This window comes from Eublepharis macularius, chromosome 1 (assembly GCF_028583425.1).
Source record: "Eublepharis macularius isolate TG4126 chromosome 1, MPM_Emac_v1.0, whole genome shotgun sequence".
Taxonomy (NCBI): Eukaryota; Metazoa; Chordata; class Lepidosauria; order Squamata; family Eublepharidae; genus Eublepharis; species Eublepharis macularius.
The window spans coordinates 218,619,192-218,646,878 of record NC_072790.1 but is presented as its reverse complement, the minus strand read 5'-3'; the positions used below and the strand labels follow the sequence as shown (position 1 = coordinate 218,646,878).

At 42.7% G+C, this 27,687-nt stretch overlaps 1 protein-coding gene across 1 annotated transcript; it reads left to right on the top strand.

The window, feature by feature from the left end:
* Window positions 1–128: 128 nt before the first annotated feature.
* On the top strand, window positions 129–27,229 carry BLK (BLK proto-oncogene, Src family tyrosine kinase). The gene is made up of 11 exons (XM_054972677.1): window positions 129–135; window positions 802–895; window positions 3,125–3,223; window positions 4,540–4,643; window positions 6,097–6,246; window positions 10,627–10,779; window positions 15,527–15,706; window positions 17,828–17,904; window positions 22,827–22,977; window positions 24,975–25,106; window positions 26,306–27,229. The coding sequence occupies exons 1-11, from the start codon at window positions 129–131 to the stop codon at window positions 26,512–26,514; spliced, it is 1,356 nt and encodes a 451-aa protein (XP_054828652.1). The 3' UTR covers window positions 26,515–27,229.
* Window positions 27,230–27,687: the final 458 nt, after the last annotated feature.

Sequence of the window (27,687 nt, the reverse complement as noted above, 5' to 3'; positions counted from 1 at the left end):
ATGCAGTAAGTCTGTTTCAGGACTTGCAAAGGCACAGAAGGGGAACAAGATTGCCTGGGCCTGGCACACCACTAATTTGACCCTAAATCTGGGCCATGTTATCTAGACCCAAGTTATCTAAGTACCGGATGGCAGGTAGTTTGCAGGCATACCCTAAATGTTTTTTGATTGGATTACTCATTCCAGAAAAAGGGAGTAGACATAAATCAATCCATGTCCTCTTTGGTTTTGCCCAACAAGACAGGGAAGTCTGTAGCTTAATGGTAGGACACATGCTTTTATGTGGAAAGTACCATGTTCAATGTGTGCTCTCCACCTAAGATGGCAGACCTTTTTCTGCCCAAGAAACTGGAGGGCTGCTGCCAATTACAGTAGAAAATCAGATCAGGCAACTTCCTGTGTTCATACAGGCCTCCATCAGCCGTGTAGGCAGAGAAGGTGAATGAATTAAACCTCCTTATCAGATCTGTCCACCACCCTGTGTGCGTGTTTTTAAAATGAACTAAGCAGTGACTGCCGCCACTAAGGAAACTACCTATTGTAATTTTTGAATCAAACTGGATGATTTTATAATGCTTTATGTGTTTTTATGGAACCATATTTAATGATGTGATCCGCCCTGAGCCTGCTTGTGGGGAGGGCAGAATAGAAGCCGAATAAAATAAATAAAAATAAAATACAAAGCTCCATCTCTAGCAGCAGAGAATACTAAACCCTATACATTCAAAACGAAGACTTCTGGGGCTTTTGACCTGATTCATTTTAGGCCAACCCAACATTTCCTCTTTTCTTGTGCTATAGACAAGCATCTTGTGATTGCACTCTATGATTTCGCATCCTCAAGTGACCGGGACTTGGCACTGACAGTAGGAGAGAAATTAGAAGTCCTTTGCAGGTCAGTAACTAGCAAGGTCTTAACTGATTCAGACCAGCTGCTCCTCACTATAATGTGGGGAAGCAAATGCCAAATGTGGAACACCTCTTATTTGAAGAATCTTATCTATCTAGCATTCTAGTGTTTTTATTAGAGATGGGCACGAACCATAAAAAAACTGAACCATGAGGTTCGTGGTTCGATAGTTTTCACAAACCATGAACTGGCATGAACTGGGGCAAGTTTACGAACCAGTTCATGGAGTTTAAATGCCCCTTTCTGGCCGCTTAGTAGCAGCAGGGAAAGAGGCATTTGACAGTTTAAAGGGTCCTTTCCTGCCTTGCAAGTGGCAGGGCCCTTTAAACTGCCCAAACCCCAGACCCCAGCCCCAGCCCCAACCCCACACTTACCTTGCCCTGAGAGGGGTGGGAAGGCTGTTTTTGACCTCTTCTGCCACTGTGTGGGCCCGCAGGGTGGTGGAGGAGGCCAAAACCTGCCTCCCTGCCCCCCCTGCTGCCTCCCAGCTAATAGTTTAAAGGGCACTGCCACTTGGAAGCGGCGGGAAAAGTTTATATGGCCATTTCCCTGGGGAAATGGCCATTTAAACTGCCCCTTTAATACAACCCAAACGAACCAGTAGACCGGTTCATGGAAATGAGCTTCCACAAACCACTGGTTCACGAACCACGAACTGGCCTGGTTTGTGCAGTTTTTTGGGTCATAATTTGATTCGTGCCCATCTCTAGTTTTTATATTTTATTTATTACCTTTCCATCCTGCAGGAAGCTCAGGGACCAAGTGAATAAATAAAAATAAACACTGGAGAACCCCGGTTTCTCCACACAACAGCCCCGGGATTGAAATAGCAGCATATGAAAGACACCCAGTGAATTTAAGGGCATTGGGAAGATTTAACCATGGTGCCTCCTCAATTAAAATCATCATTTTGTCTACAATTTATGCAGTGGGCTATTTCACAATGAGAAACCCACTTCCCTGTGGAGGAAGGACTTGCTAGTTCGGCTGAAATTCAGCTGAACAGCTCTAACATAATACTAAGGATGGGTTCTCAAAGACTAAGCTTCTTTCAGAAGTGGTGTTGGAGCAAATGGTGAGGGGTGCCAGGGCACTGACATGTCAGGCTGTCGCCTTCTTCTTCAGGTTCACAGGGCAAAGAATGCAAACCTATTAAGGGACAGACTCAAATGAGCTAGAGTTTTTCTGTTTGGTTTGGGGAGCTTTTGGTGGTGGAGAGTGCCATCAATTCACAGCTGACTTATGGTGACCCCTAGTGGGGTTTTCATGGCAAGAGAGTAACAGAGATGGTTTGCCATTGCCTGCCTCTGCAACCCTGGTCTTTGTTGGAGGTTTCCCATCCAATTACTAATCAAGGCTGACCCTGCTTAGCTTCCAAGATCTGATGAGATCAGGTTTGCCAGGGCTATCCCAGTCAGGGCACCTTTTTAATAATAGGGTGTTATTCACTATATGATACTATTTACCTCCAATGCCCTGAAAAGTTTCAGTTGTCCATCTCCATACATTAAGCCTTTATTAAAGGGAAAGGACATTTTCCCTCCCTCCAGGCTGTTAGCAAACCTAAGTCAAGCTCTTCGCCTCATCAGCCTCATGTCATTCATTGACTCCGTCAGTCACAACTAAGCTCCACCCCATCCCAACAGGCACCACCCCTTAATTTCAGGCTTCCCTCCCTACATCTCAAGGGCTTCCTCAGAAGACCAGGCGACTGTAGTATCTTTCATCACTGAGCCTGAGCAGAGGCCTTCAGGGACCAGTGCAGTCAGATATCATACTGGTTTCCACACAATCTGAGTCAGGGGGGGCCAGTGAGCCTCCATTATAGAGTGCCCCAATTTGTATGGCTCATATTATGCCAGTGCAGAAGCTCCTATCTGCCAGTGCAGGCATATGATATTATCTATTCTAGGTGCCACAGCCACTAAAGGTCTTTGCTTTCGTTTGCTCCAGGAAACCTGAGCTTGTGCCCTCTCATCTGATCTCGCATTAGTTACAGCTAAGTGCTTGAGTCTTCCCTCCCCCTTGACAGTTGCAACAGCCAGAAGCTGTGCCATGCAAGCCATTGCTGGACTGTAGTTTGTTAAGGTCATTAAAAACCCAGCCCTCCACGTGAACATTTTCCCCCTGAGGCTGGGATAAACATTGTTTAGTCACTCACTTCTTCTTTCAATGTGCATTCATTAATTTATTTTTACCCTGCCTTCTTCACAGCGATGGGGACTGGTGGTTAGCAAAATCGCTTACTACGAAGAGGAAAGGTTATATACCCAGTAACTTTGTGGCCCGTGTCAATAGCTTGGAACAAGAAAAGTAAGTTTATGAATTCCAAGTAGGGGAGGCTCTTTGTCTTTACATCATGCAAGCACACGATCAGTTATTAGAAGGTGACATCTTGGGGAGATTCAGGCTTCATTTTAAAGCATTTTCCAAGCCTTTCACTGAAGTATTTAAGCTATTAAAAAAGATACCAAGAACCAGATTAAGGGAGAGTATGGGGTTCAGATCCTTATGCAGTTCCTTGGTTTCATGGTAATTATTTCCACTCTTCTGTCCAAACTAAAAATCAAATCAAAACCTTGATGCCCTTCCCTCTTTCCTTTCCCTTCTGACACCTAGCCTTTGCTAAAAGGTGCTAACTTGTTTGAGATGAGTGAGGGAGCTTGGCAGTTTAGTATGGCTGGATTAAGACATCCAGAGGCCCTAAACTGTCTCAGGGTTAAGAGCCTCCATAGCATTACCAAAAGTACTAATTTAGTAATTTTTATTATTTAGAGGTCCCTCATAATCTGAGGCCCCACACTATAACTTACTTACCTTATACATAAATCCAGCTCTAGACAGTACCTTAGAAAGTAACGGCAGCTAAAAACTTACTGACTCTTTTTCAAACATAAGCTTTTATAATACTCTACTAGTAAATGCAGCTTGCATCTGCAATCATAGAGATCTGAGAATTGTTAAATTGTGCAAAGTGAGGAGTTCTTTTTATTGCATACACATTACACAATTTGTTGTGTAGGGATCAGCAAGGCTGAGAAGAAGGTCTCTGGAGACCAGGGGTCATTTCGTAGAAAAAGAGCTAGAGGAACTCATTAGCATTACTCATTAGCATAACTCATTAGCATATGCCATGCCCCTTGCCATCACCGGAAGTGTGTCATTAGCATAGCTGATTTGTATGTGCCACACCCCCTGACATCACATATCCTGGCTGTTTTGGAGCCAATCCTGGCCATTCAGGGTCAAAATGTGGCCCAAAATGGCAAAAAAGGGGCTGAAAATGGCCGGAAAGGGGCATAAAATGGTCAGGATTGGGTCGCTGCTGAGCGGGAGAGTGATCCACCACCCGTCAGAGGCCCCATCCGAGTCATTTCAACACCAATCCAGGCCAAAACGGCCCAATATGGCCAAGAGTCAGGTGGGCGGGACCACCTGACATGTGACCTCTTTGGGGAACTGCCAGAACTGCGTTCCTGTGCATTCCCCCTCAAAATGAGCCCTGCTGGAGACGCACATACACACACTACCTTGTGAATTTTCCTGGGCTTCTAGTTTTTAATGATAAATTGTGATCTGACTCCATTAATATCTTTCTTCCTTTCTTTCTTCCTTCCTTTCTTTCTTAGATGGTTTTTTAAAGGTCTCAGTAGAAAAGAAACTGAACGCCTACTAATGGCACCAGGCAATGTTGTGGGTTCATTTTTGATAAGAGAAAGTGAAACAAATCCAGGTAAGAAGCTAGAAAAGGTTTTGTAGGTGATGGTGGGGCTTTCCTTTCCTTTCCTTGAGAGATGAGCTGTAATTAGACAAGGGTGAATGACTTCAAAATCCTACACTTCCCCCTGTTGGATGAATTGTTTTGGCAACTGTTAACAAACCATCTTTATTCCAACTTCCCCATTAGGGTGACATTATTAACTGGAAAGGAAAAAAACATTTAATGGGGACTGTGGAGAACATTTTTTCCTCTTTTTTAACGTATTTTTAACATTTTTAAATGCTGGTAGCTGTTCTCTGTACTGCTCCATCACATTATTTAAAACAGGTACCATGGGAGGGGGTGGTCTGTTGGCAAATTGCTGATCCCTCGATGGTGCACAAGTGCAGTAAGCAGTCCCTGTGGTAACTGGGTGCTGGTTAGCAGGGGACTGGGCATAAAGCAGGGCTCAGAGTGGCAAGCCTACACAGGGGAGTAGTGGGTCTTGGCAAGTGGTGGCAGCAGGTACAAGGGAGAAGGAGCAAAAGTCCCTCTAGAGGTTGGGGGGCACTGGGTGGGTAGCACGTGCCATGCAGAGACTTGGAATGACACTGGTTAATTTCAGACATACCAGAGAGCAAGAAGGAGCAGTACTCAAAGGTCAGTGGGGCTGTTCCACCACAGGGACTCAAAGTGGCTTACATCATTTACCTTTCCTCCACTGTATTCTTATAACAAGCTTGTGAGGTAGCTTAGGGTATAGTTGGCCCTAAGTCACTCAGTAAGATTCCATGGCAGAGTGGGGATTCATATCCAGGTCTCTACCCAGATCCTAGTCTGACAACACTACACCACACTGTGAAATTATGCCAGTATGCTAAAGACATGCCTCATTTGGGACCAAATTATATGTTTCACAGGAGATCCATTGTTAGCAGTGCAGCCCTAAACAGATTACACTCATCTAATTCTATTGACTTTAATTGATTTAGAAGGGTGTAACTCTGTTTAGGACTGCACTGCTAACAATGGATCTTCTGTGTAACATATATTTTGGTCCCAAATGAGGCATGTCTTTAGTATACTGGCATAATTTCACTGTAGATCTTCCAGTTTTATTAAGACTTCAGTTAAGGGGAGCAGAAGCAAGCTGGATTGAAATTGCCCCTCTGAAGCTGTTCTTTAATCATGTCCTGCACATTTTTTTTGTTGATAAAAATTCTAGGATATGTTCTGTCTCTTCTCTGAATGCTAACTTAATTTGCACATTTGAGTGCTTTGCATAATGGATAAATCTTGAAAAATGAAGCCATCCTTGATAAAAATTTCTAACTTGGAAAAAAAATTAGCGCTACATAAACCAGTCATTATGTCCTGTATGTTTCCCATTGCTAGAGTTTCTATGGCATGTTTCTGGTGAAGGCACACTGTAGGAATCCATTCTGATGCCAAAATGTATATTTCGTTTATCCCTTTTCTGTTGCAGATGCCTTTTCCCTTTCTGTTCGGGACAACAGCTCATCTCATGGGGACATTGTCAAACATTACAAGATCCGCACGTTGGACCATGGAGGATATTACATCTGCCCTAGGATCAGCTTCCCTTCCCTTCAGGAACTTGTCAAGCATTATTCCAGTAAGTTACCCTTCAAACTGCTCATGTGTTACAGGACTTAATAAAGCTCTGATTGAAGGAATGCATTCTGCAGTGTTATTCAACTCAGGAAGTGCAAAGCACAAGACCTGGATTGCTAGAGACAGTGAACAGAGCACAGCATTAATCCAGCATCAGCACCAGGGAGACTGCACTCTAGGTATTGGTGGGGAGGCCAAGGCTAAACAACAGGCCCAGGCCAGACAGCTGGTAATCCGGAATGCTGTGCCAGTCTGGTGAGTTCTGATGCACTCAAAAGCTCTCACACTGGTATGTGTCATTCGGTAGGTATGACATGGATTATGTTCTGGGTTTTTTGGCTTTTCCTTTTGGACTGATGCATCTGTGAATAGCTCCAGTCTGAAGCCTCCTGAAATATTCCTGCAGGAATGCTTTAGGCCTCCATCCCAGGAGAGAGCTGTTAGTTTCAGGGACTGTGCTCTTTTTCTGAGGCATACACTCCAGTGCTTTCTCCTAGTAATGCTGGTACGGGCAGGGTGGTCAGGAAGTCTGGCCTCTCAGGATTCTTCTGTGGGATTGGCTCAGCAGCTGCTTTCTGAGACAGTTCAGAGAGAAGGTCATTGAAATACGCTTCTGATGCAGAAATGGCTGAGTTCAGGCCCCGGGGGAAATGATAACTTCTGCTTTCTGCCTGAGAACTGGTGCAGTACAGTTACATTAAACATGACAAGAACTTTGCCGCTGACTTCGGTAGCACAGGCTAATTCTTTTAAAGAGGCACTTGGTGCCCTTTCCTGATTATACATTACAGATAATACGGAGCTGTTACTGAGCTGCTCCTAAGAATCAAAATCAGTGATCAAAATAGAGTGATTTGTTGCCAATGATATCTCAGAGGCCAGTGTACAACTGCCCTGTCTACATGAGCAGTCTGTTTGCACAAACACTATATTGTGTGATTACAGCAAACAGATCACTGGCTGTGATGTTGCATTGAAAGGAATGGGGAATTTTGTGCTTTCCCATGTATACTGCTCAGGTATGCAGAAAAACGAACAGTATTTTTGTCTCTGATGGCTCACTGAAACGTCTCTCAGGGTATGCTTACCCAAGACATTAAACAGAAGTTAGGTTGGGGGAAATTCATGTTTAACATATGACTGGCACTCACCTTCAAAACAGAAGAGCAAGATTCGGGTCCAGTAGCACTTTAAAGACTAACTAGATTTCCAGGGTATGAACTTTTGACTCTTGAAGGCTCATACTCTGGACATCTAGTTGGTCTTTAAGGTGCTACTGGACTCAAATCTTGCTCTTCTACTACAGACCAACAAGGCTACCCACCTGAAATCACCTTCAAAATAATGTGGACTCCTAGCACATTTGCCAAGCCAGGACAGAGTTTGCAATTCACTCCCCTCCATCCAGTCCACTTTTACAAGCAGAAATGGACTGTGGGGTGTGAGCTGCTTGTCTTCCTGGGGTTCCATGTGTCTGCCCAGGAGATACATGTCTCGGGCAGTAAGATGAACAGCCTACTCCCCAGCAAATGCGCACTGGGTGCATATGGGGGTGTGATCATGAAACTTCTCTAGCCTCTGCACGCGCTTGGGAGCCCATTTTCCCACACACAGTATTTTAAAGGTGAGTGCCAGTCATATGCTAAATCAAAAAGAGTCCAGTAGCACCTTTAAGACTAACCAATTTTATTGTAGCATAAGCTTTCGAGAATCACGTTTTCTTCATCAGATGCATGGAGGGCAGAAGGAAACTAGCCAAATATAGAGGAGGAGAGGGGGGGAAAGGGGGGAAGGAGGAGAGGGGGGATGTAAACAACTCCTTTGATCTGGAGATGCAGAGAGCTCCTTTTGGTGTGGGGATCAGTTTGCTTGTGTAAAGATTCAAAGGAGTTTGCCGTGTTAGTCTGTAGTAGCAAAATCAAAAAGAGTTCAGCAGCACTGCAGCACAAGCCCTCGATAACCACAGTCCTCCCCGCCAGATGCATCTGACAAAGAGAACCGTGGTCCTCAAAAGCCCATGCCAGGTGCCACTGGACTCCCCCTGACCCCGCCTCACAGTTCTCTTTGTCAGATGCATCTGGTGGGGAGGACTGTGGTTATCCACTTTTCAATCAAGAAGTTTAAAAAGATGTAGAAAAATTGATTTAGAAGGGTGTAACTCTTAGGACTGCACTGTTAACAATGGATCTCCTGTGTAACATATATTTTGGTCCCAAATGAGACATGTCTTTAATTTCATAATTTCACTGGCATAATTTCACTGTAGATCTTCCAGTTTTATTAAGACTTCAGTTAAGGGGAGCAGAAGCAAGCTGGATTGAAATTGCCCCTCTGAAGCTGTTCTTTAATCATGTCCTGCACATTTCTTTTGTTGGTAAAAATTCTAGGATATGTTCTGTCTCTTCTCTGAATGCTAACTTAATTTGCACATTTGAGTGCTTTGCATAATGGATAAATCTTGAAAAATGAAGCTGTCCTTGGTAAAAATTTCTAACTTGAAAAAAAAATCATGCTACATAAACCAGTTCATATCCTGTATGTTTCCCATTGCTAGAGTTTCTATGGTATGTTTCTGATTTACCACCTTGCCCACCAACCCACCAGTGGTTGGTGGGAGGTGGCAAGCTCCTCGAGGTTGCCCGCCACTGGCAGGCACACGCTGTCTGCTCACTCCCAATGTTACCGGAATTGGTCTTCTTGCGAGCAAGAGAATTTGTGGAGGAATTAGCAAGCAAGGAGAATGGCTATGCAAGAGGCCAGCAACCGCAGAGATCTATCAGCAATTTCTACCAGGTCCCTTCCCAAAATAGCAAACAAGGCTGGTTCTTAAAGTCCAATAATAACTTTTAGTAAGAACAAAATACACTCACAATTACGGGGTGAAAATAATTCCACACACACACAGAGTCCTAGGAAGCTTAGTCAGAAATTGGGAATAGAGAGAGAGGGAGCAAATATATCTACCTATCCTGAAGAGGGGGTTCCAGTCCGTGGGAGAAGAGAGCAGCTTTGAATGCCAGTGTCCTTGACTAGGAGAGCAAGAAGCTTGGGCAAACCTCAAGGGAACAGCGCTTGTGGATCCGGAAGCGTGTATGATGAGAGAGAGGCTTAGGGAAGTGACCCTAAGGGAGCAGCACTCGGACTCAGGAAGCGTGCACAATTTGAATGAGGCCAGGGTGGGTAAAATGTGCTTTATAGGTACAATGTGCCCTGTGGTGGGAAAGCCCACCTAGCTGTTAGAACAAAGGCTCCAACAGTCGGTTCCTGGGTTTGACAAAAGGGTTGATCACCTTGATCAGTAGCTGCCGGAGTGTGTGAAAGCAAATGCAAAACATGTTCTAGTGCTGCACAAAAGGGATAGTTTGTTAGTGAATTCCACTGGAGCTAAGTTGATGATTTTTAGGTGGGGACTGTGCTTTCCCAGGAACAACTGTATAAACTTATGAATGTCATTTGATTAGCTCCTCAATCAAGGACAAGAGATCTCATCATGGAAGAAGGGAAAGGAATGTGTTAAGTGGGGATGACTCTGCAAGACCTTTGTTGCGCTGGACTCCTATGGGGCTGGTGGGACTGCAAACCAAATCACCTCTTAATCACTCCGCATTCCTGTGCAGCATTCCATGCTTGCCATGTTCTCCTGGGTGGGACTCAGCAACTATTGGAGGCTCTCTGGTGGCAATACAGCAGCCATTTTAAATCTAGAGGCCTGGTAATATTTTTAATATCACAAGCAACCATATTAAAATGGCTATTAAAATGGCGGAGGCTGGGCCGACCACTTACACCAAGGGGCATGATGATGTCATCCCTGGAAGTGATGTGGCGCCGGCCACAGGAGCATTCTTGCACTTCGTTTGGGGCCAATTTGGGCATCAAATGGGCCAAATCAGCCCCACTTGGAGCGTGGGAACACTCCTGTGGCTGGTGCAATGACGTCACTTCTGGTGGTGACATCATCACGCAGGTTCCAGGGCATGCACATGCAAAATGTGCACACAAATAAGATCTCACTACCAGCACGAGATAATTGCCTGGTTCCCCCCACTCCTGGTGGAAGGATATAGGGATCTGGCAACCCTACCCCCCATCTCCAAGCTCCTGAAGGAAAACCAAGCCAAGAGGATTTTTGAAAGAGAGAATCTCTCCAGTTGAGTGGCTGTTCTTTGTAAGAAAATCAACTTGGCTCGATTTTCCTTCAGGAGCTGGGTGATGTGAGACTACTGCTCCCAGGGAAGCTTGAAGGACCCAACATGTGCTCTTCACATGCAATTCATTTCATGTGGGTCAGCTCTATGGTCCTGAAGACACAACAGCATTCTGCAACATCCTCTGAAAATCTGCCTAACTTGTTCTTTCCTCATATTTGTGTAATTTGCAGATAATGAAGATGGCTTGTGCCAGAGGCTAAGAGCTCCATGTATATCTCTAGCTCCGCAAAGACCCTGGGGTACAGATGAATGGGAGATCCCTCGGGAATCTCTGAAACTTGTCAAGAAGCTGGGTGCAGGCCAGTTTGGGGAGGTGTGGATGGGTAAGTGTAAGGTGGTATTGATTCTACTGGAAAATGTGGGAGGGAGTGCAAATTTGGTGAGCTTTTCCCAACTAATTTCCAGTTACAATTTAGAGTGCTGGTTTTCACTTTCAAAGCCCCTAACAGTTAGGGTACAGGATGTTTCAGATAATGTATGAGCTTCCTTGGATTATCAATAGATGTCCTATTCTGAGTGCCAGCATAAGGGCTGGAGCAGTTCCCTATAAGGAAGCGCTAAAAAGTGTAGTGTTTTTCAGTTTTAAAAAAAGACAAGGGGAGGGATACAAGATACATTTTTAAAATTAAGTATAGTATGGAAAAAGCAGGAAATGAGGATATTTTGCTGCTTCTTCCACTAATGAGAGAACTTGGGGACATCTAATGAAGTTGATAGGCAGCAGTCTCAGGACAGATAAAAGACAGTACTTCACACAATGCATAACTGACTTGTGGAACTCACTGCCAAAGGTCAAAGTAGTGGCTGCTGTTACCCGAATGGCTACCCAAGTTTGTACTCTGGCCTCTAGAGGTATCCCTCTGAGCACGCCCAAAGTGCAAACTAAAACAACAACACTGGATAAACATTTGTGCTGGGATCTTTTCTATATATACCAGGGTCCTGTGAGGAGGGGCTGCCCCTGGGTATCAGGGGAAAACAGCACTTACAAAGGAGAGGGAGAGATCTCATAACTCTCTATGTGTTACAACTAGAGATGGGCATGAACCGAAAAAAACCTGAACCATGCAGTTTGTGCTTTGTCAAATTTCATGAACCACGAACTTTCGCGAACCTGCCCCTGGTTCGCAAACCAGTTCATTTGTTTTGTGAAAACATCACATCCAGGTCAGAAAATCATCACTTCCAGTCAGCAGAAGGTCACTTCCGGGCCAGAAGACGGTCACTTCCAGGTCAGCAGAAGGTCTGCAGGAAGTCCATCCCCTGTTGCCTAGGAAACTGATTGATTGGCACCAGGCTGTCTGCAGTCACAAACCAAAAAATGAACCAAATGAACCAGCCTAAAATTCGTGGCAGTTCATCAGAAATGGGATCTGGCGAATTGTGGTTCGCAAACCATGAACCGGACTGGTTCATGCTTAATTTTGGTTTCTATTTCGGTTTGTGCCCATCTCTAGTTACAACCCGTTATTGTGGGGAATTAACATCACCTGGCCAATTTCAAAATAACTATTTTGCAATTACAGACTAACACGGCTAAATCCTCTGGTGAAAAAATGCCTATTAACTCAAGATAAACATATACAGGAATAATAACAAAAGTTATAATCAAAATCCACACTACAAAAAAACACTGAAAAACTCAGAAGTACAATTTCCCATTTGCTAGGAAGATGTGAATGCTACTTTCAGCCTCTAAGATCTAACATGAGGCTTGGTTAAAATTACATACATCAAAGTAACAGTCACTAAGGCAAAGATTAATGAAAATATTACAAGGAAAATAAAAGCAAAGAGAGGAATGTTGTCCCGCACACATTCCATAGGATACGAAAGATAATTTCCACTATACACCAATAAATGAGCCCAGATTATTATTAGCATGTGATGTCTTCTTAATGTTTGTGTGGATGAGTAAGGAAAACATATGACCTGCCTTGAAGAAGAGGTGTTTCTTCAATATCCTGGATGTTGAGTTTGCAAATTTGGCAGTGCACATTTAAGAAGGGGATTTGAGCATCACGGGTACCTCACAGGTGCTGGGATAGGAAAGGTTAGCACCAGATAGTTTTGAAGCAAAAGATACACATACAGACCACAGCATTACAGGGCCACTAGAGATGACCAAAAATCACGTGCATACTTCAGTAGAAAAAAAGTCAAAAGTAGAGTTAGAAAACGTAAGTTCAGAAAAGAACAAAATAATTCCAAGGAAAGAAGGATGGAAATGAAGGCACAAAGAGGTGCCCCTGACAAGGGTAACACACTGAAGGGCACAACCCCAAAAGGACGAGATAAAGAACCCAGAAAAACCAGATCCAAAAGGACAAGCCCCCAAAGGCAAAGGATGATTCTTGTAGAGTTACCTTTATACATTCACAGTTAGTATGCCACGCAAATGAAGTTACTTAGTATTGACACTTTGTCCGTATGTCTATTCCCATTGGGCACCTTTACTTAATTTGGACTGAGATTGGAGAGAACCATGTTTAATATGTAATGGGAAGATTCAGAGGCTTTGATTTATGATGCTTACCACATTTTGGAGATAAGAAGTTGGGTGTGCCTGGGGAGAAGTATTTTGAAGTCTCCTGTTTGTACAATTTTATTAATAGCACTAAGGTTTTGAAAGGATGTAGTAGCTCAAGAAAGCCTTTTCAATGCTGGACTCACATCGTGACTTCCTTGGGAAGCAAGAAGGATTACGTTTACCTAATATGGATATGCTAGGGTTCCTTTGTAATGTTATTGAGTTTGTCAAAATCTGATGAGACTTTCCTTTGGTGTGACTTTCTCTGGTGCAACTCTTTCTGAGTTACCCCTTTTATCAGTAGTTGTAACGGAGTGTGACAAACTTTGATCTTGTAAATCAAGCAGAGTTCCTGGTTCACTTTAGGGACAATGACAAGAAAGAACCCTTTTGGTTTTATATAAAATAAGATATCTAGCTACCTCAAATATCCAGATTAATCTTCGTACCTATATATGAGATGTATTTTGATAATGGAGTGTGAGGTGGGTTAAATCGTGTGGCTGCATCGTTGCAGGATCTTCTTCCTGTTGTGTTCACAAGAGGCCAGGGCTTGAAGCAGTTCCCCTTCGCTCCGCTGCCTTTCATGCTGAATTCTCCTGTGAATCTTAATGGTCTACTTGTGAGGGTGGGGGGCCTGAGGTGTTGTTGCAAAAATCTCCCCCCCCAAAAAAATCACTTAATGTAAATCATGCATATAGTCATAAGAGTGGACATAAAATGGTGGCAATGATGTCACAGCTACTAGCTCAGTGGCATTAAAAGGGGATTAGAGAAATTCAGGACAGGAACGTCCATTAGTGGCTATTAACCATCAAGAGCAAATGCAATTTCTGTCAATCTCTCTGTGCTCCTTTTGCAGTTCTTCGGCTGTACAAGCACATGTAGTGAGGGGCGAGAAAGCCGTATATTGCTACAATGAAACACTGGCTCCTATAAAGTGCTCTCCTAGGCAGCCATCTGAGATCACCTATGGGTAACAGTAACTCCTTGATCAATGATGGTCTGATAGTTGCTTCATTTTTGTTGCCTACTTTTTTTGGAATTGGAGTGTAGATTGAGCTTTTCTAGTCTGTAAGCCATTGTTTTGTTTCCCATTTTTGTTGGCAATATTTTTTGAAATTTTTATTATTTTCCAAACGTTTAAACATACAGTAATCATAATTGTATTTTTATTATACAATCTTTATACATTACCAATTTTCTAACAAAAAAGGAAAGAAAAAGGGGTACACTTACAGTGATAAACTTTCATAGTTAGTTTCATTAAAGATTACCATAAACCCAAAGTTTCCATATTAAAAATTGCTTTACAAGGGAGTTTTATCAACAGTAAATCATTCTTAGAAAGAAAATCTTTAAAAAGTCCCCATTTCGTATAGAAATCTGATGTTCCTAAGGGGTTTGTCAGGAGGTATAATCTGTCAGTTATTTTTTTCCATTATTAGCTGATCACCGATTTTTTTGAAACAGGTATTTAAATTTGATGGTGAGTGTGATTTCCAACATGAGGCTGTCATGGTTTTAGCCGCTACTAATAAAGTGGATATTAAATCTTGTCTGATTCTTGGTATTGTTTGATCTTTCCAGAGGTCTAAAAAAATTAATTCTGACTTTAGGGGTACTGAGTAGGATGTGATAAGAGTAATTTGATGTAAGATTTTATCCCAAAATTCTGCTATGTGCTTGCATTTCCACCAGTAATGTGTGAACATGCCTTCTCCTGTTGGCATATTTTTGTTAAAATTTTGATGGGTTTGTTTTCTGTATCTTGAACTAGTCCTGATATCCCATCTACTCCCATTTGTTTCTCCCGGTTCCTTTGAGTGCACTTTCACTTCACTTTCTAAAATTGTAGGTTCTTCATCAAAAGATTCTTCTTTGAAGGAATCTCTCATTCTTTCTTGTCTTCTGTATAGTTCTTCAGCGTATTGTTTCCATCTTTTCTTTATTTTGTCCTGATTAGATAATGTATTTCCATGTTCATCTTTCAGCCCTCTTCCCATTGTTTGAATTTCCCTTTGATTTCCTAGGTCTTGTGGAACTGATCTCTCCTTTTCCCTTTTTTGTTGTTCTCCTCTATTTCTTTGCCCTGGTTATTTAAAAAGTTTTGTCTCTGCATACAAGTCGTTGAAAAGCTGCATTTAGAATTCGGACCCAATTTCTATCACCTTTTACTTTTGCTTCTTGTCTGTTTTTAGCAATTTTAAGATTATATGTTATGAGTCCACAAATTATATATTAGTCAACAAATTTGTATCAAGTGTGTCCAGAATTTTTGTTGAAACTACCTGGCAGCCCTAGATAGCAATTGGAGGTTGTCCTAATAGTACACTCTGCTGTGGGTGGAGGAAAATCCCTCCAAGCAGAAAAATAGCGTGTTGGGAATAACAGTTTCAGACTAACCTGATATGCTAGTCTTCTCTGTACAGGAAACGTTTATAGTGTGCATCAGGGTTGGTAACAAAAATGTCAATGACTTTGGGTCATGCATGAGTGGTGTTCACTAGTTAAATCATTTAAAAAATCTTTCCCTGAAGGATACTACAAGAATAATGTGAAAGTAGCAGTCAAGACTCTGAAAGAAGGCAGCATGGCTCCTGAAGCTTTCTTGGCTGAGGCCAACTTAATGAAAAAACTTCAGCACAACAAGCTTGTTAGACTGTATGCTGTCGTCACCCAACAGCCCATCTACATCGTGACAGAATACATGGCCAAAGGTAATCATCTCGTTTAATTGTCAGCAATATGTAGATTTGTACTGATTTGCAGAGACTGATGTTTCACCAGAGCGCAGTCTCCTTGGCACATTTTTGCTTTATTTCCCCATTATACACTATGAATATTTTACATGTTGGATTTTTTCCTTGCTTTAGTAAAGGGCTTTGTACAAAAGCAGAGTAAGTTTATATAATGTTTCACAGGGAAATGTGGTGAAAAATCCCAGAAAATTTTCCATGCTTACTCATTCTTCTAAGCATTGATAAAAATATGGATTCACGGGGAAGTAAGGCTTCCTCCCATCTTGGGAGTATTTCCCTAAATGAAACCATAAATCAAACTGCTATGAGTTCTGCTGTTTTGATCAATGCTTTTTTTCCCTTTAAAAATAAGAGGTACCAGTGCTCATGACGTTCACTTCTCTGAGGGCTCAAGCTCGCCAGCTTTCTGGAAGTGATGATATCATTTGGGACCAAAATCTTCCCCCCACGAAGAGAGGAAGCACTCCCGTGTGAAGTGTGATAATGTCACTTTCAAAAGTGACATCATCGAGCTTTGTGCCAGAATGCTTGCGTGCTTTGCATGGGGCCGATTTCTTTTAAAACTGACAATACGGGGCCAAAATCACCCCCTGCAAAGAGCAGGAGCATTTGTGCGTGAAGCACAATGATGTCACTTCTGAAAGTGATGTTGTTATGCCCCGCCGGGAACATGCCCATAGCGCCCTTGCCCAGGTTGCCTGCTGGTGGAGGGCGATGAGCAGGCAATGGGACAAACCACTGGGACTTTGCCCACCATTGGTGGGCACCTGGGAATCCTAAGTGGCACATTAAAGACTAACTACATGTATTTCAACAAAAGATTTTGTGAGTCAGGATTCAGGAAGCAAACCTGTATATGGGCTGTACCTAGGGCTGCTAGCCCTGTGCTGGCAACTAACAAGAAAGTAAGGGGGTAGAGATCTGCTGAAACAGTGCAGTATAAAACTGCAACATCACCTCTGGCTATGTAACTGGAAGTAATGTAAAAACCATGGAGATTGGAGAAATTCCTAGAGCATTGCTTGATGCTGTTCCCCACCTCCCCCACCCCTGTCACTCCATTGAGCACTAGTGGGAGAATGGGCAACACTATTACTGGGAATCTGGCAACCATGACTGTACCACTTCACACTGTAGATGAAAACTCTCTTGACAGAATGCACCTTTCCCCACAAAAATAATCTCTGAATATAGAAAACTGGCATTCCAGGGGAAGGCTGGCATAGGACTTTTCTCCTTAACATTTAATATATGTTAAGATTGTTACATACAGAAGAGCATTCAGTCGCTGGAGTCCCCACCCACAATATGAAGAGGTACAACTGGTAGCTGGCTTGGTGGTGCTGGCACAGTTTCTTTGATCTCTCAAGCAGTGCAGTGTTGGATCAGGGTTGCCAGCAGTACCTTGGCAAATACCAGATTGTGAGGATGGTCCCTGGGGAGGGCGGTGTTTGGGAAGGATGCAACATCATTTCCAGATGACATAGGAATTTTTCCTCATCTTTACCATAGAGGCATGGTGGAATTCCTAGAGAGTCATTATGGAGGCCATTTTCCAGCCATTTCCTTTCTCCCCCTCCTCAGTGTCTCAAAGGCAGGGGATGGAGCTAAGGGTAGAAGTTTACTTACCGTAGGCAAACAAATTGCAAGCCTATGCTGGACTGAATCCTCTTGCAATCTCTACTGGAGGGTGGTGTTTGAGAGTCTCACCAAAATAAAGTGTATTTAGAGTTGCCATTATAAAGCTTGCAACCAGCCGGGCCCTCACTGATGATATAATGGTGGTTGGTAACACACTGTGACCCCCATGTGACCAGAAGTGACATCAGCACATCACTGGGGATGGAATGCTAGAGCAGGAACCTGGCAGCCTTAAGTGTGGGTCGATAGTATAACACAATATGCCCCCAAATTGTGTTATGCCCTTCTAAATCTAATTTCAATAGACTTAGAAGGATGTAACTTTGTTTAGGATTGCACCATTGATCATTCTCAACATGATTGTCTGTCTGCATGCTCCTTACAACTGTTTGTGTGGACAGCTCCTTCAGAGAGTACCATATTTTTCCTCCCTTGCAGGATGTCTGCTGGATTTCTTGACAACGGCAGAAGGAAACAAGCTCTCTCTTCCAAAACTTATAGATATTTCAGCTCAGGTGGGTAAATGGGTGCAGTGCATGCTGTGCCAGAATGAGATCTTGATCGTTTCTTATACCTGGATGCTAGGAGTGTGCGCTTAGAAAGGCCAAAGCAAGCCCCAGGCTTCTCAAATCATTTTCAGACCCAGTCCAACTAGGCTGGATGAGGCCATTTCTCAGGCAGTGCTACAAGGTATGTGCTCGTATTCTGCTTTCAGTCTCCCATTTCTGTTTTCTTGGGGTATTAAGTGGTAGAAGAAGAAGAAGAAGAAGAAGGGAGCTGGTCGGCCAGAGTCAGAGGTGTTTTTTTTTTACTTCAGCCACATTCTTCCCTCTTCTCCTTTGGATTGCCAGCTCCAGGTTGGGAAATTCCTCGTGGGAGCTTGGGGAGGGCAGGATTTGGGGAGGGGACAGAGCTCAGCAGGTTGCAATGCTATAGAATCCACTTTCCAAGGCAGCCATTTTCTTCAATGGAACTGATCTCTGTCATCTGGAGATCAGTCATAATTCTGGGACATCTCCAGGCCCCAGTTAGAGGTTGGCAACTTAAACTTGCTCCTTTCTGTCAATGGTTTGTCAGGAAGGATGCTTTGGGGGAAGTCTACAACCCCTGAGAAATTCAGAGTTAAATGTTGGGAGGATAATAAGTTATACATAGAAATACATTTCCAATTTAAACCAATTAAACAAACCCGAGTAAAATTTCTGTGTATATCCCACCAGCTGCTATGTTCTGTGTAGCTCCCTTGACTTGTTGAACCTAGCCTTCTTTGATGAATAACCTCATTATTGGTCAGTGACATCTAAAGTTCTGAACTGTGATAGACAGGGGTCATTTCGTAGAAAAAGAGCGGGAGGGACTCATTAGCATAAGCATTCGCATAACTCATTAGCATATGCCACACCCCTTGCCATCGCCGGAAGTGTGTCATTAGCATAACTGACGTGCGTATGCCACACACCCTGCCATCACCCCCTGGCCATTCAGGGCCAAAATTGGGCCCAAAATGGCAAAAAGGGGCTGAAAATGGCTGAAAAGAGACCCAAAATGGTCAGGATCGGGCAGCTGCTGAGTGGGAGAGTGATCCACCACCCGTCAGAGGCCCGATCCGGGCCGTTTCGGCCCCAATCCAGGCTGAAACGAGCCCCAAATGGCCGAGAGTCAGGTGAGTGGGGCCACCTGACATGTGACCTCTTTGGGGAACTGCCGGAACGGCATTCCTGCATGTTCCCCCTTGAAATGAGCCCTGGTGATAGAGCTGAATTGTGAAATGCAAACTTTGAGATAACAGCAAATGTCAAAACTCGCTGCCAACATTCCAAATTAATTTGGGGGCGAGTTTTGAGATGAATTTTGAATGAGTGGATGGATACTTAGTTAAGACCTCTTATTTTGGTAGCTGTGCTCATTTTTTAAACTGTGAATCTTCTAGAATACTTCTTCATACAACACAAAGTGTATGGAATTCACTGCCACAAGATGTACTGATGGCAATAAGCAGGTGGCTTTAAAAAGAGATTAGATACATTGATGGAGTAGAGGTCCATCAATGGCTATTAGCTATGATGGCTAAAATATTCAGAGATAGATGCTGAGGAGGGAAAACAATAGGGGAAGACTGTGGCGTTTGTACTGATGCATCACATTGTCCACAGTAGGAAACAGGGTGCTGGACCAGATGGAACTTCAGAATCTGCAGGACTTTTTATGTATATATGTGTGAGGGGTGTGTGCAAGGAAAGGAGTGTTGTCGCCTTCATGGCCTGTTTGAGGGATTTCAGGATGCTGCCGGTGGGAAAACTGCTGGGCTAAATAGGCCTCTAGTTTGATTCAGTAGAGCAGTTCTTATATCTTGGTTTGCTGGCCTGTCCTTGTCCAATTTATTTTATTAAAGTGGTTGCAATTTCATTGCACTACAAAACTGTGTGCTCTAGCTTCAACATGCTGGTCCAGTGATGAACATCACCTTGATCGTATCATGTGTGAAAGCGGCACAACATCACCACCCTGTACTGACCCATAAAAACACAAGCATTCCGCCCAAATCTAGAATTAGAAAGTTATCAGAGTACATATTTTCTTGTGGTCAGCCCAGCTATCACTCCCTCTCCTGTGCTTACATGAGGAAACCCACCATCTGCCTCTATCTTGTTAACATAACAACAGGAAGTGACGCTAGTTTCTCCATTTTCCATTGAGTTAAGCGACGATCAGTCTGAAAGCATGTCAACTTGAGTGTGCAGTATACTTGTGGAAAGTATGTCTTAATATCCTGTTTGAAACCACATGAAAGCTAAGAGGTGCCAAAAAAGCAGAATCTCTGTGGTGGAAAATTCTCATGCCCCATTATTCTTTTAAAAAATGGTTGGCCATCTTCTTAAGCATCTTTTATAGGTGGCTTTCTTGTATAGCAGCTAAAGTCTAGCCTGCTTTGGAGGAATTTATCTGTACTGTGTGACATTTTTTGTAGACATTAATGTTCTGAACTTGATTGTAGAGTATCCTAGTTACAGAAAGGTTATAGAAGTTACCTCAGTATTGTTCAAATTCTCTTTGTATTCTTCAAAGAAGAGAAGCTAAGTTCTGGAAAGATATCAAAGGATTCTCCTCTGATCTGCCTTCAAGAGAGGAAGGAGTCCACACTAAAGAGGACAGACCATAAAGATGGGGATGGGTCGTGGCTCAGTGGTCGTTCACTGGCTTTGTATGTAGATAGTCCTTGGCATATCATGATTTCAAATAGCAGGTGTTAGGAAAGACCTTTCTCTGCCTGAGATCATGGGGAGCCATTGAGGCCTAGTTTGGTGTAATAGTTTGAGGGCTGAACTAGGACTGGTTCACTTTGAACCTATCTCAGTCAGTAGAAGATACTTTACAAGGTTCTTGTGTGAAAGCAAAGCAGTTTAAGAAAGCAGAGCAGCTTGGTGAGTGCAACTAAGTGTGTACTGATGAGGCAGTGAACTCACACAGTCTAATTGCTTTAGTAAAGAAAATAAGAATCATTTTATTTAGGAACTGCATTCAGGATAGGAAAGAGGAGAAAGAGAATTTGGGCTAATGTATCTAGGCTAGGATGCTGGTGTGTGGAGGGTCTGGGAGGAAGCCCTGCTTCCTCCATGGTGGCAAAATGGAGAGTGTGTGTGCAAGCAAGGGAGAAGTAGAAGGTGGAAGGAAGGAAATTCCCTAAAAGTAGCAGTCTACAGGTCAAAGGTCAGATAAAGCAGCATAGTGTGTCCTGCTCTCTGTCTCTCTATATAGTAGCTCAAACCCGGCACAAGGGACAGTGTACAAGTGCTTCACTTCTTACACTGTGAAGATTAAAATGAAGCAAGGAACCTTGAATAGCACCTGGAGCTCCTGGGAGGAAGGATGGGGACAGGTTTTTTTTTTTAAAAAAATGTAACAAGATAAAGAGCAGGCAATACAACTGATGGACCAATGGTCTGATCTGGCCTTGGTTCACAGAGAAAGACTAGAGTGAAACAGAACAGTCACTTTAATTGGTCCATTGACCATAATACTTTATAGACACAAATAACATTGTCAGTGTACTGCCACATATTTTACTTATTTAGACATTTATGCCCAGCTTTTCTACCCAATGAGGACCAAGAGTGGCTTTCAGCATCATCCCCCTCTCCTCCATTTTCTCCTCACAACAGTGAACCTGTCAGTTAAGTTAGGCTGAGAAAGAGTGACTGGCCCGGTGTCACCCAGTGAGCTTCCATGACAGAAGGGGGTTTCAAACCTAGTCCTAGCCTGGCACTCTAACAAGGTACAAACCCTAATTGCCAGGCATTGGTAACTATAATGGCAAATGCATTTCATTCCAGAAGTCCCATGGAGCCTGTTCATGGACTGTGACCCCCACCACCACCTGGGGAGGATATTCTTGGAAGTATAGCTATCAATCAGCTGGAATTTCATTGATGTGGAGACTCTGATGTAGTTGATTAAAGAATTGGACTATAAGTCTGCCAGGTAGCTCAGTGGTGAACGTGGGTTACTCAGAGGTGTTTAGAAAAAAATGGGGAAGGGAAATCTGCATCTGCAACCTTGAACCCCTTGGAGGGGGGAATAAAACATAAACATAATAGAAATATAGAATTAATGTTCTTATTCAGTAGCCAAAATATGATGTTAATCCCAAATGGAAAATAATTGCAAAGTTGTTGTTTTGCTTTCTATCACATTTATTAAAAATGTATAAAAAATGAAAAAAATGAAAGCAAAATAAAATTAACTTTTGGGGGACACTCTTCAGGGATGCTTAGCTTGAGATGCCAGGTTCCATCACAGAACTATGCAATTATTTCAACTGATTGTGTCCATGGAGAAAATTCTGAAGGGATATGAATAGGCTTGGTAGTGAGAGGTGCTGTTGCTCTATGACAGAAGACGAGCGTTCAAAAGTGATTTGAGATTCAAATTTGGGGATGTCCACAATTTTGTAATAGATTAGTTCCCATTTAGTTTAGTTCCCATTTTCAAAGGGAAACATAGGCCTTTTTCACATATTATTAACATCGCGCAACGCTCACGGAACGCTAGTGTCTTCATGGCGTGATTTCTGACGTCATTGCATCATGGAAACGGAATGATGGGGTAACGTCAGAAATCGCGTCATGAAGACGCCACCATTATGTGAGTGTTGTGCGATGTTAACGATGTGTGAAAACAGCCATAGACTCCTGTCTAGCAAGAAAGCCATGAAGCCAAGCTTCATCTGCCAATTCTGATGTACATGGGGAACAGAATCAATTGTGAATTTCTGAAAAATGTGCTTGAGGACTGGTTTGGTGAGGGAAGCATAATGGAATCTTGAGGACTAATTATTCTCCTAGGGAGTCATTGCAGTTAGATTCTATTGCTCTATTGCCCATATGAATTTTATGATCATTCCACACATACAATCAGTTGCTCTTATTTGCCTTCTTAGGTTGCTGAAGGGATGGCATACATCGAGAGAATGAACTTCATCCACAGAGACCTCAGAGCAGCCAATATTCTTGTTTCAGAGACTCTTAGCTGCAAAGTTGCTGACTTTGGCCTGGCTAGGGTCATAGAGAATGAATACTTTGCCAAAGAAGGTCAGTTCAAGGGTTGGGACCTTGCAGTAAAGAAGTGTTGTTATGACTATGAGTCCTCTTCAAGTGGCAACAGCAGACCGGAAGAAAAAGATAGCGTGTTGAAATACAAGTATGGATTAGAGTCTCTCTGTGTGTGTAATCCTCCAGTTGAGGGAGGCTGACATCTGCTTTCAAATCAGTTAATGATGTCCTGAGCTGTATTCCTACCCTGCAACAGTAGCCAGCACAACAGTAGCTGGTTATAGAACTTGCCTTTTGGAACTCCCGTAACAGGCAACCATTCCCTGTACGTTTTTGTGAATTTTAAAAATATTCCTGTTCTCTCTGGTTTTGTTATCCTTTCTACATTATTTTTCAGTTTTATTTGTTGCAATCATTGATCAACCATGTGCTACAAACAAGTCAACAATACATAAAAAGTAATACATAAATGAATAATACATACTGTAAGGGATTCATAGCATAATTAATGATAATGAAATTGTTAAAATACTGGACTAATTGCTTCCTTGTTGAGCATGCCAAAGCACAATTTTTTTTCCTTAGGAGTAGTTTTGTTAAAATGCAAGATTTGGGTATGAGCTTTCAAATCAGAGCTCCTTTTGTCAGATATGAGGTGTGGGGAATGGAAGGAGTCCTTATAATCAAGGCAGAGGGTGGGAGGGATATTGTAAATTAGAGTGTCAGGAAACTAGCTATAATGCATGTAATTTGGCTTGATAATGATACCCCTCCTACCCTCTGCCTGGATTATAAGGACTCCTTCCTTTTTCCATTCCTCATATCTGACAAAGGAAGCTTTGACTAGTTGGTCTTTAAGGTGCTTCTGCCTCCAAATCTTGCTGTTTTACTACAAACCAATATGGCTACCCACCTAAAACTAACTTCGTCAAAAATTATCTCCAAGGAGAAGGGAGGTATAAAAACTGCATGGATACTTGGGCATAATTATTGAATATTTCCCAAATGTCATTCTAAAATGAAAAATGCAAAAGGACATGTTCAACAGTTTCAACCAAGCCTGATTAACAGGGGCAGAAATGTTGGCAGTATATAGTATGAGAATATCATTCTTCTAGAAGGACTGGTGGTACTGGTAACCAGGGTTTTTTTCTGGGAAAAGAGGTGGCAGAACTCTCAAGAGGCAAATGAGGAAGAAACACATGGGTTTCTTTGAAATCATATTATTTTCAAGCACTGTTGCCGAGTATTTTCAAGAGGTGCTGGAACTTTGTTCCCCCACATTCCCCCTGAAAAAACGCCCTGGTAACACATTAAAGCAGGCCAAGATAAAGACTCTACAATGTTTAAGGGAATTCTAATGCTCTGTCAATGAGGGGTTATATTCTGTATTTGTTGTTTAATTATTCCTTTCGCTCCCAAGAATGCAGGACGCTGTAAGGATGGGAGGGTAAAACCATAAAGTGTGTAATTTCTCTTCCCCAGCTCTCTGCCACCCTGAGTGATAATAACCTAGGAGAATTAATGAGGTTAATCCAGGGTGGGTTAAGGTTAGATTATAACATATCGTGTGAAACCAGCCCCATGTTTCAGGTGGAACCGAGCCCAACTCTACTCTGAGAAGGGTGTTGGGCACACAGCGCAGACCCCCAGATATTGATCTCAGGAATTTGTACTGGATTGCTTTTCATTTGCAAAAATTTCTATATGTGCATAACTGTGAGCCATACATTATTTTTATGGTTTTCTGCTGTACTGTGCATATTGTAATTAAATTCTTTTCGATTTTTAAAAATCTTTTTGAACACTTTAAGATGGAAAGAGCAACTATAATTCTATACATAAATAAACAAACAGATGGATGAATGGATAGGCAGACAGATACATGTTTCAACAAATGCTGACTGTCCTCCCACCTCCCACAATAAACAGAGTGAGAGGAAATTCTGGAGACAAAGAGCCTTGATGTTCAAAGACTGAATCTTGCTGGAAAGCTTCATGACAGTTCTGATTGCAAATTTATTCTTCCCCAACAGGTGCCAAATTCCCTATCAAATGGACAGCGCCAGAGGCAATCAACTACGGGGTTTTCACAATCAAGTCCGACGTCTGGTCCTTCGGAATTCTACTAACTGAAATTGTCACATATGGAAGGTGTCCCTACCCAGGTATGGGATCTTGTATATAATATTCATTCTTTCCCTGGATTCAAAGCATGCCCTATTCCACATGCTCAGACTGGACAATTTATTATTCATTTATTTTTAAAGTTGTTAACAGTCCCTCTCAAAGCAGTCCTCAAGCGTGTTTCAACAACTATGGTTACTTACCCACCCAAGTTTTCAACATGTTGTTGAATACGGGGAAAGAATGCTTCCACATGGAGAATTTTCACCTTTTCAGTCACCCAACTTGTACGGGATTTTTTTCTGTTTCCACATGATGTCAGTCTGCGTTCATGCTCAGATCTGGGACGACCTGTTTTTCCCACTTGGAGCAACACATTTTTTAAACCTGAAATAAAACAAAACCTCCCGGCATGATGTTGCTGGGATGATCTTTTTAACATGTCCAGAAGAAAAAGTACACTTCAGTTTCAATAGAAAAGGAGCACCCTCTTACCTCCCCTTCCTCTTCATATCCATTGTAACCTCTCTTCGTATCCTCAAGGTAACCCTTGTGCCATTACTTAACTACAGCATTCCAAAGTAACAATTGCGGGTGGAAATCTGGAGCACAGAGTTTTGTTCAACTAACTAAGTACATTTTGGGATGGCGCATGAAGGAGGGGATGCCCACTAAAGTACCCTGAATCTAAGCCATAGGAAGTTTTACCAAGAACCAGCACTTTGCACTGAAACTGAAAATAATCAATCATCAATAATCAATCATCAGTATGTCCAACTAGTGCTTTTCTGTTTTCAGGACCAAATGCACATAAATCACATGCTGCACTCATGGAGATTTCTGTAATCAGAACTACAAGGGGAATGGAGTGGCTGTATTTTGCCTTGCTGTTCTACTAAAAGATATAATAAATCACACAATGTCTGCTACAGTGTGTGGATACTGGGTTTATGGTTCTTTCACACAGAACAGTTAACAGTAAACCTTCCTTCTCTGGGTGCAAAGGGTCTCCTTGACTTGCCATTTATTTGCTGCCTGGTCTGTCTCCTCTCTCTCTCTCATGCTCCCACTTTTTGCCAGGCCACACATGGCTGCTTCTCCTGACTGAGAGTTGTAAATAGTTGAGAACATCAATGTTTGCCATATTTCCTTATGCAGTCTCCCAGAATCCCATGTGCCTTAAAAATCTTGCTACAAAGGTTATTCCAAAAGGATTTTTTTTCATTCCATTTCTTCACAGCTATGACCAACCCTGAAGTAATCCGGTGCTTAGAACTTGGTTACCGGATGCCCCGTCCGGAACATTGCCCACATGAACTCTATCTACTCATGCTGAAATGCTGGCAGAACAATCCTGAAGAAAGACCCACATTTGAATACCTCCAGTCCACCCTTGAGGACTTTTATACCTCCACAGAGACACAATACCAGCCGGAGCCTAAATATTAGCTGCTATTTCCTAAGCAACCTTCTCTGCAGCAAATTTACAGGCGACAAAGGAATTACATTGTGGGATGCTGATGAGAGGGATGCTCAAACTTTCTTCGGAATGGTACCTTAGCAATTCATTTTGAATCCTCTCTGACATAGTCTTTGTTGTCCTCAACCCAGTGGCCTTGTAAGGACCAGACTTCGGGGGAGGTGCCCTGGGCCCCAGCATATGGACTCAGGAAGAGAGAGGCACAATGGAGGCTATAGTTTTGCATTTGATGTTCAGATTGCCATGGTCTAAAATTGCCTAATTACATCACTGCCTCACCCCCTTCTGGATCATATATGAAAGGAGATACTCTTCCTCATGGTGGAGGGTCACAATAAAGGGTATTCCCGGGCATGAGTAAAGAGATGTTTTGACTAAAGAGAGTGTGTCCATCTCTTAAATCATACTCTGCTGCTTGTCCCTGATTTTCAGCCAAGTTCCTTCCCGCATCTTCACTCATCAAGGAACAATATAAAAAAGCTGGAGCTATAATACCAATAGTAATATCTTGTTGTCCTGACCTGGATTGTCCAGGCAAGCTTCATCTCATCAGATCTTGGAAGCTAAGCAAGAGTCAGCCTTGGTTGGATGGGAGACCTTCAAGGAAAACCTATGCAGAGGCAGGCAATGGCAAACCACCTCTCTTAGTCTCTTGCCTTGAAAACTCCAGCAGGGGTTGCCATAAGTCAGCTACAAATTGATGGCGCTTTTCACCACCACCAGTATTTTGTTGCTGAATAAAGTGTATATGATTTAAAGAACTGTATAGAATGGTCATAACCCGAGAATCTATTACACAATGCCTGTGCCATTAGTGAAGGTGTCTCGCTTTTGTTTTAATGATTGATTGGTTGGTTGGTTGATTTATTGTTGAAGGCTTTCACGGCCGGAGAATGATGGTTGTTGTGGATTTTCCAGACTGTATTGCCGTGGTCTTGACATTGTAGTTCCTGACATTTCACCAGCAGCTGTGACTGGTATCTTCAGAGGTGTAGCACCTCTGAAGATGACAGTCACAGCTGCTGGCGAAACGTCAGGAACTACAATGCCAAGACCATGGTGATGCAGCCCAGAAAATCCACAACAACTCAATTGGTTGATTGATTGATTGATTGATTGATTGATTGATTGGATTTTTAACC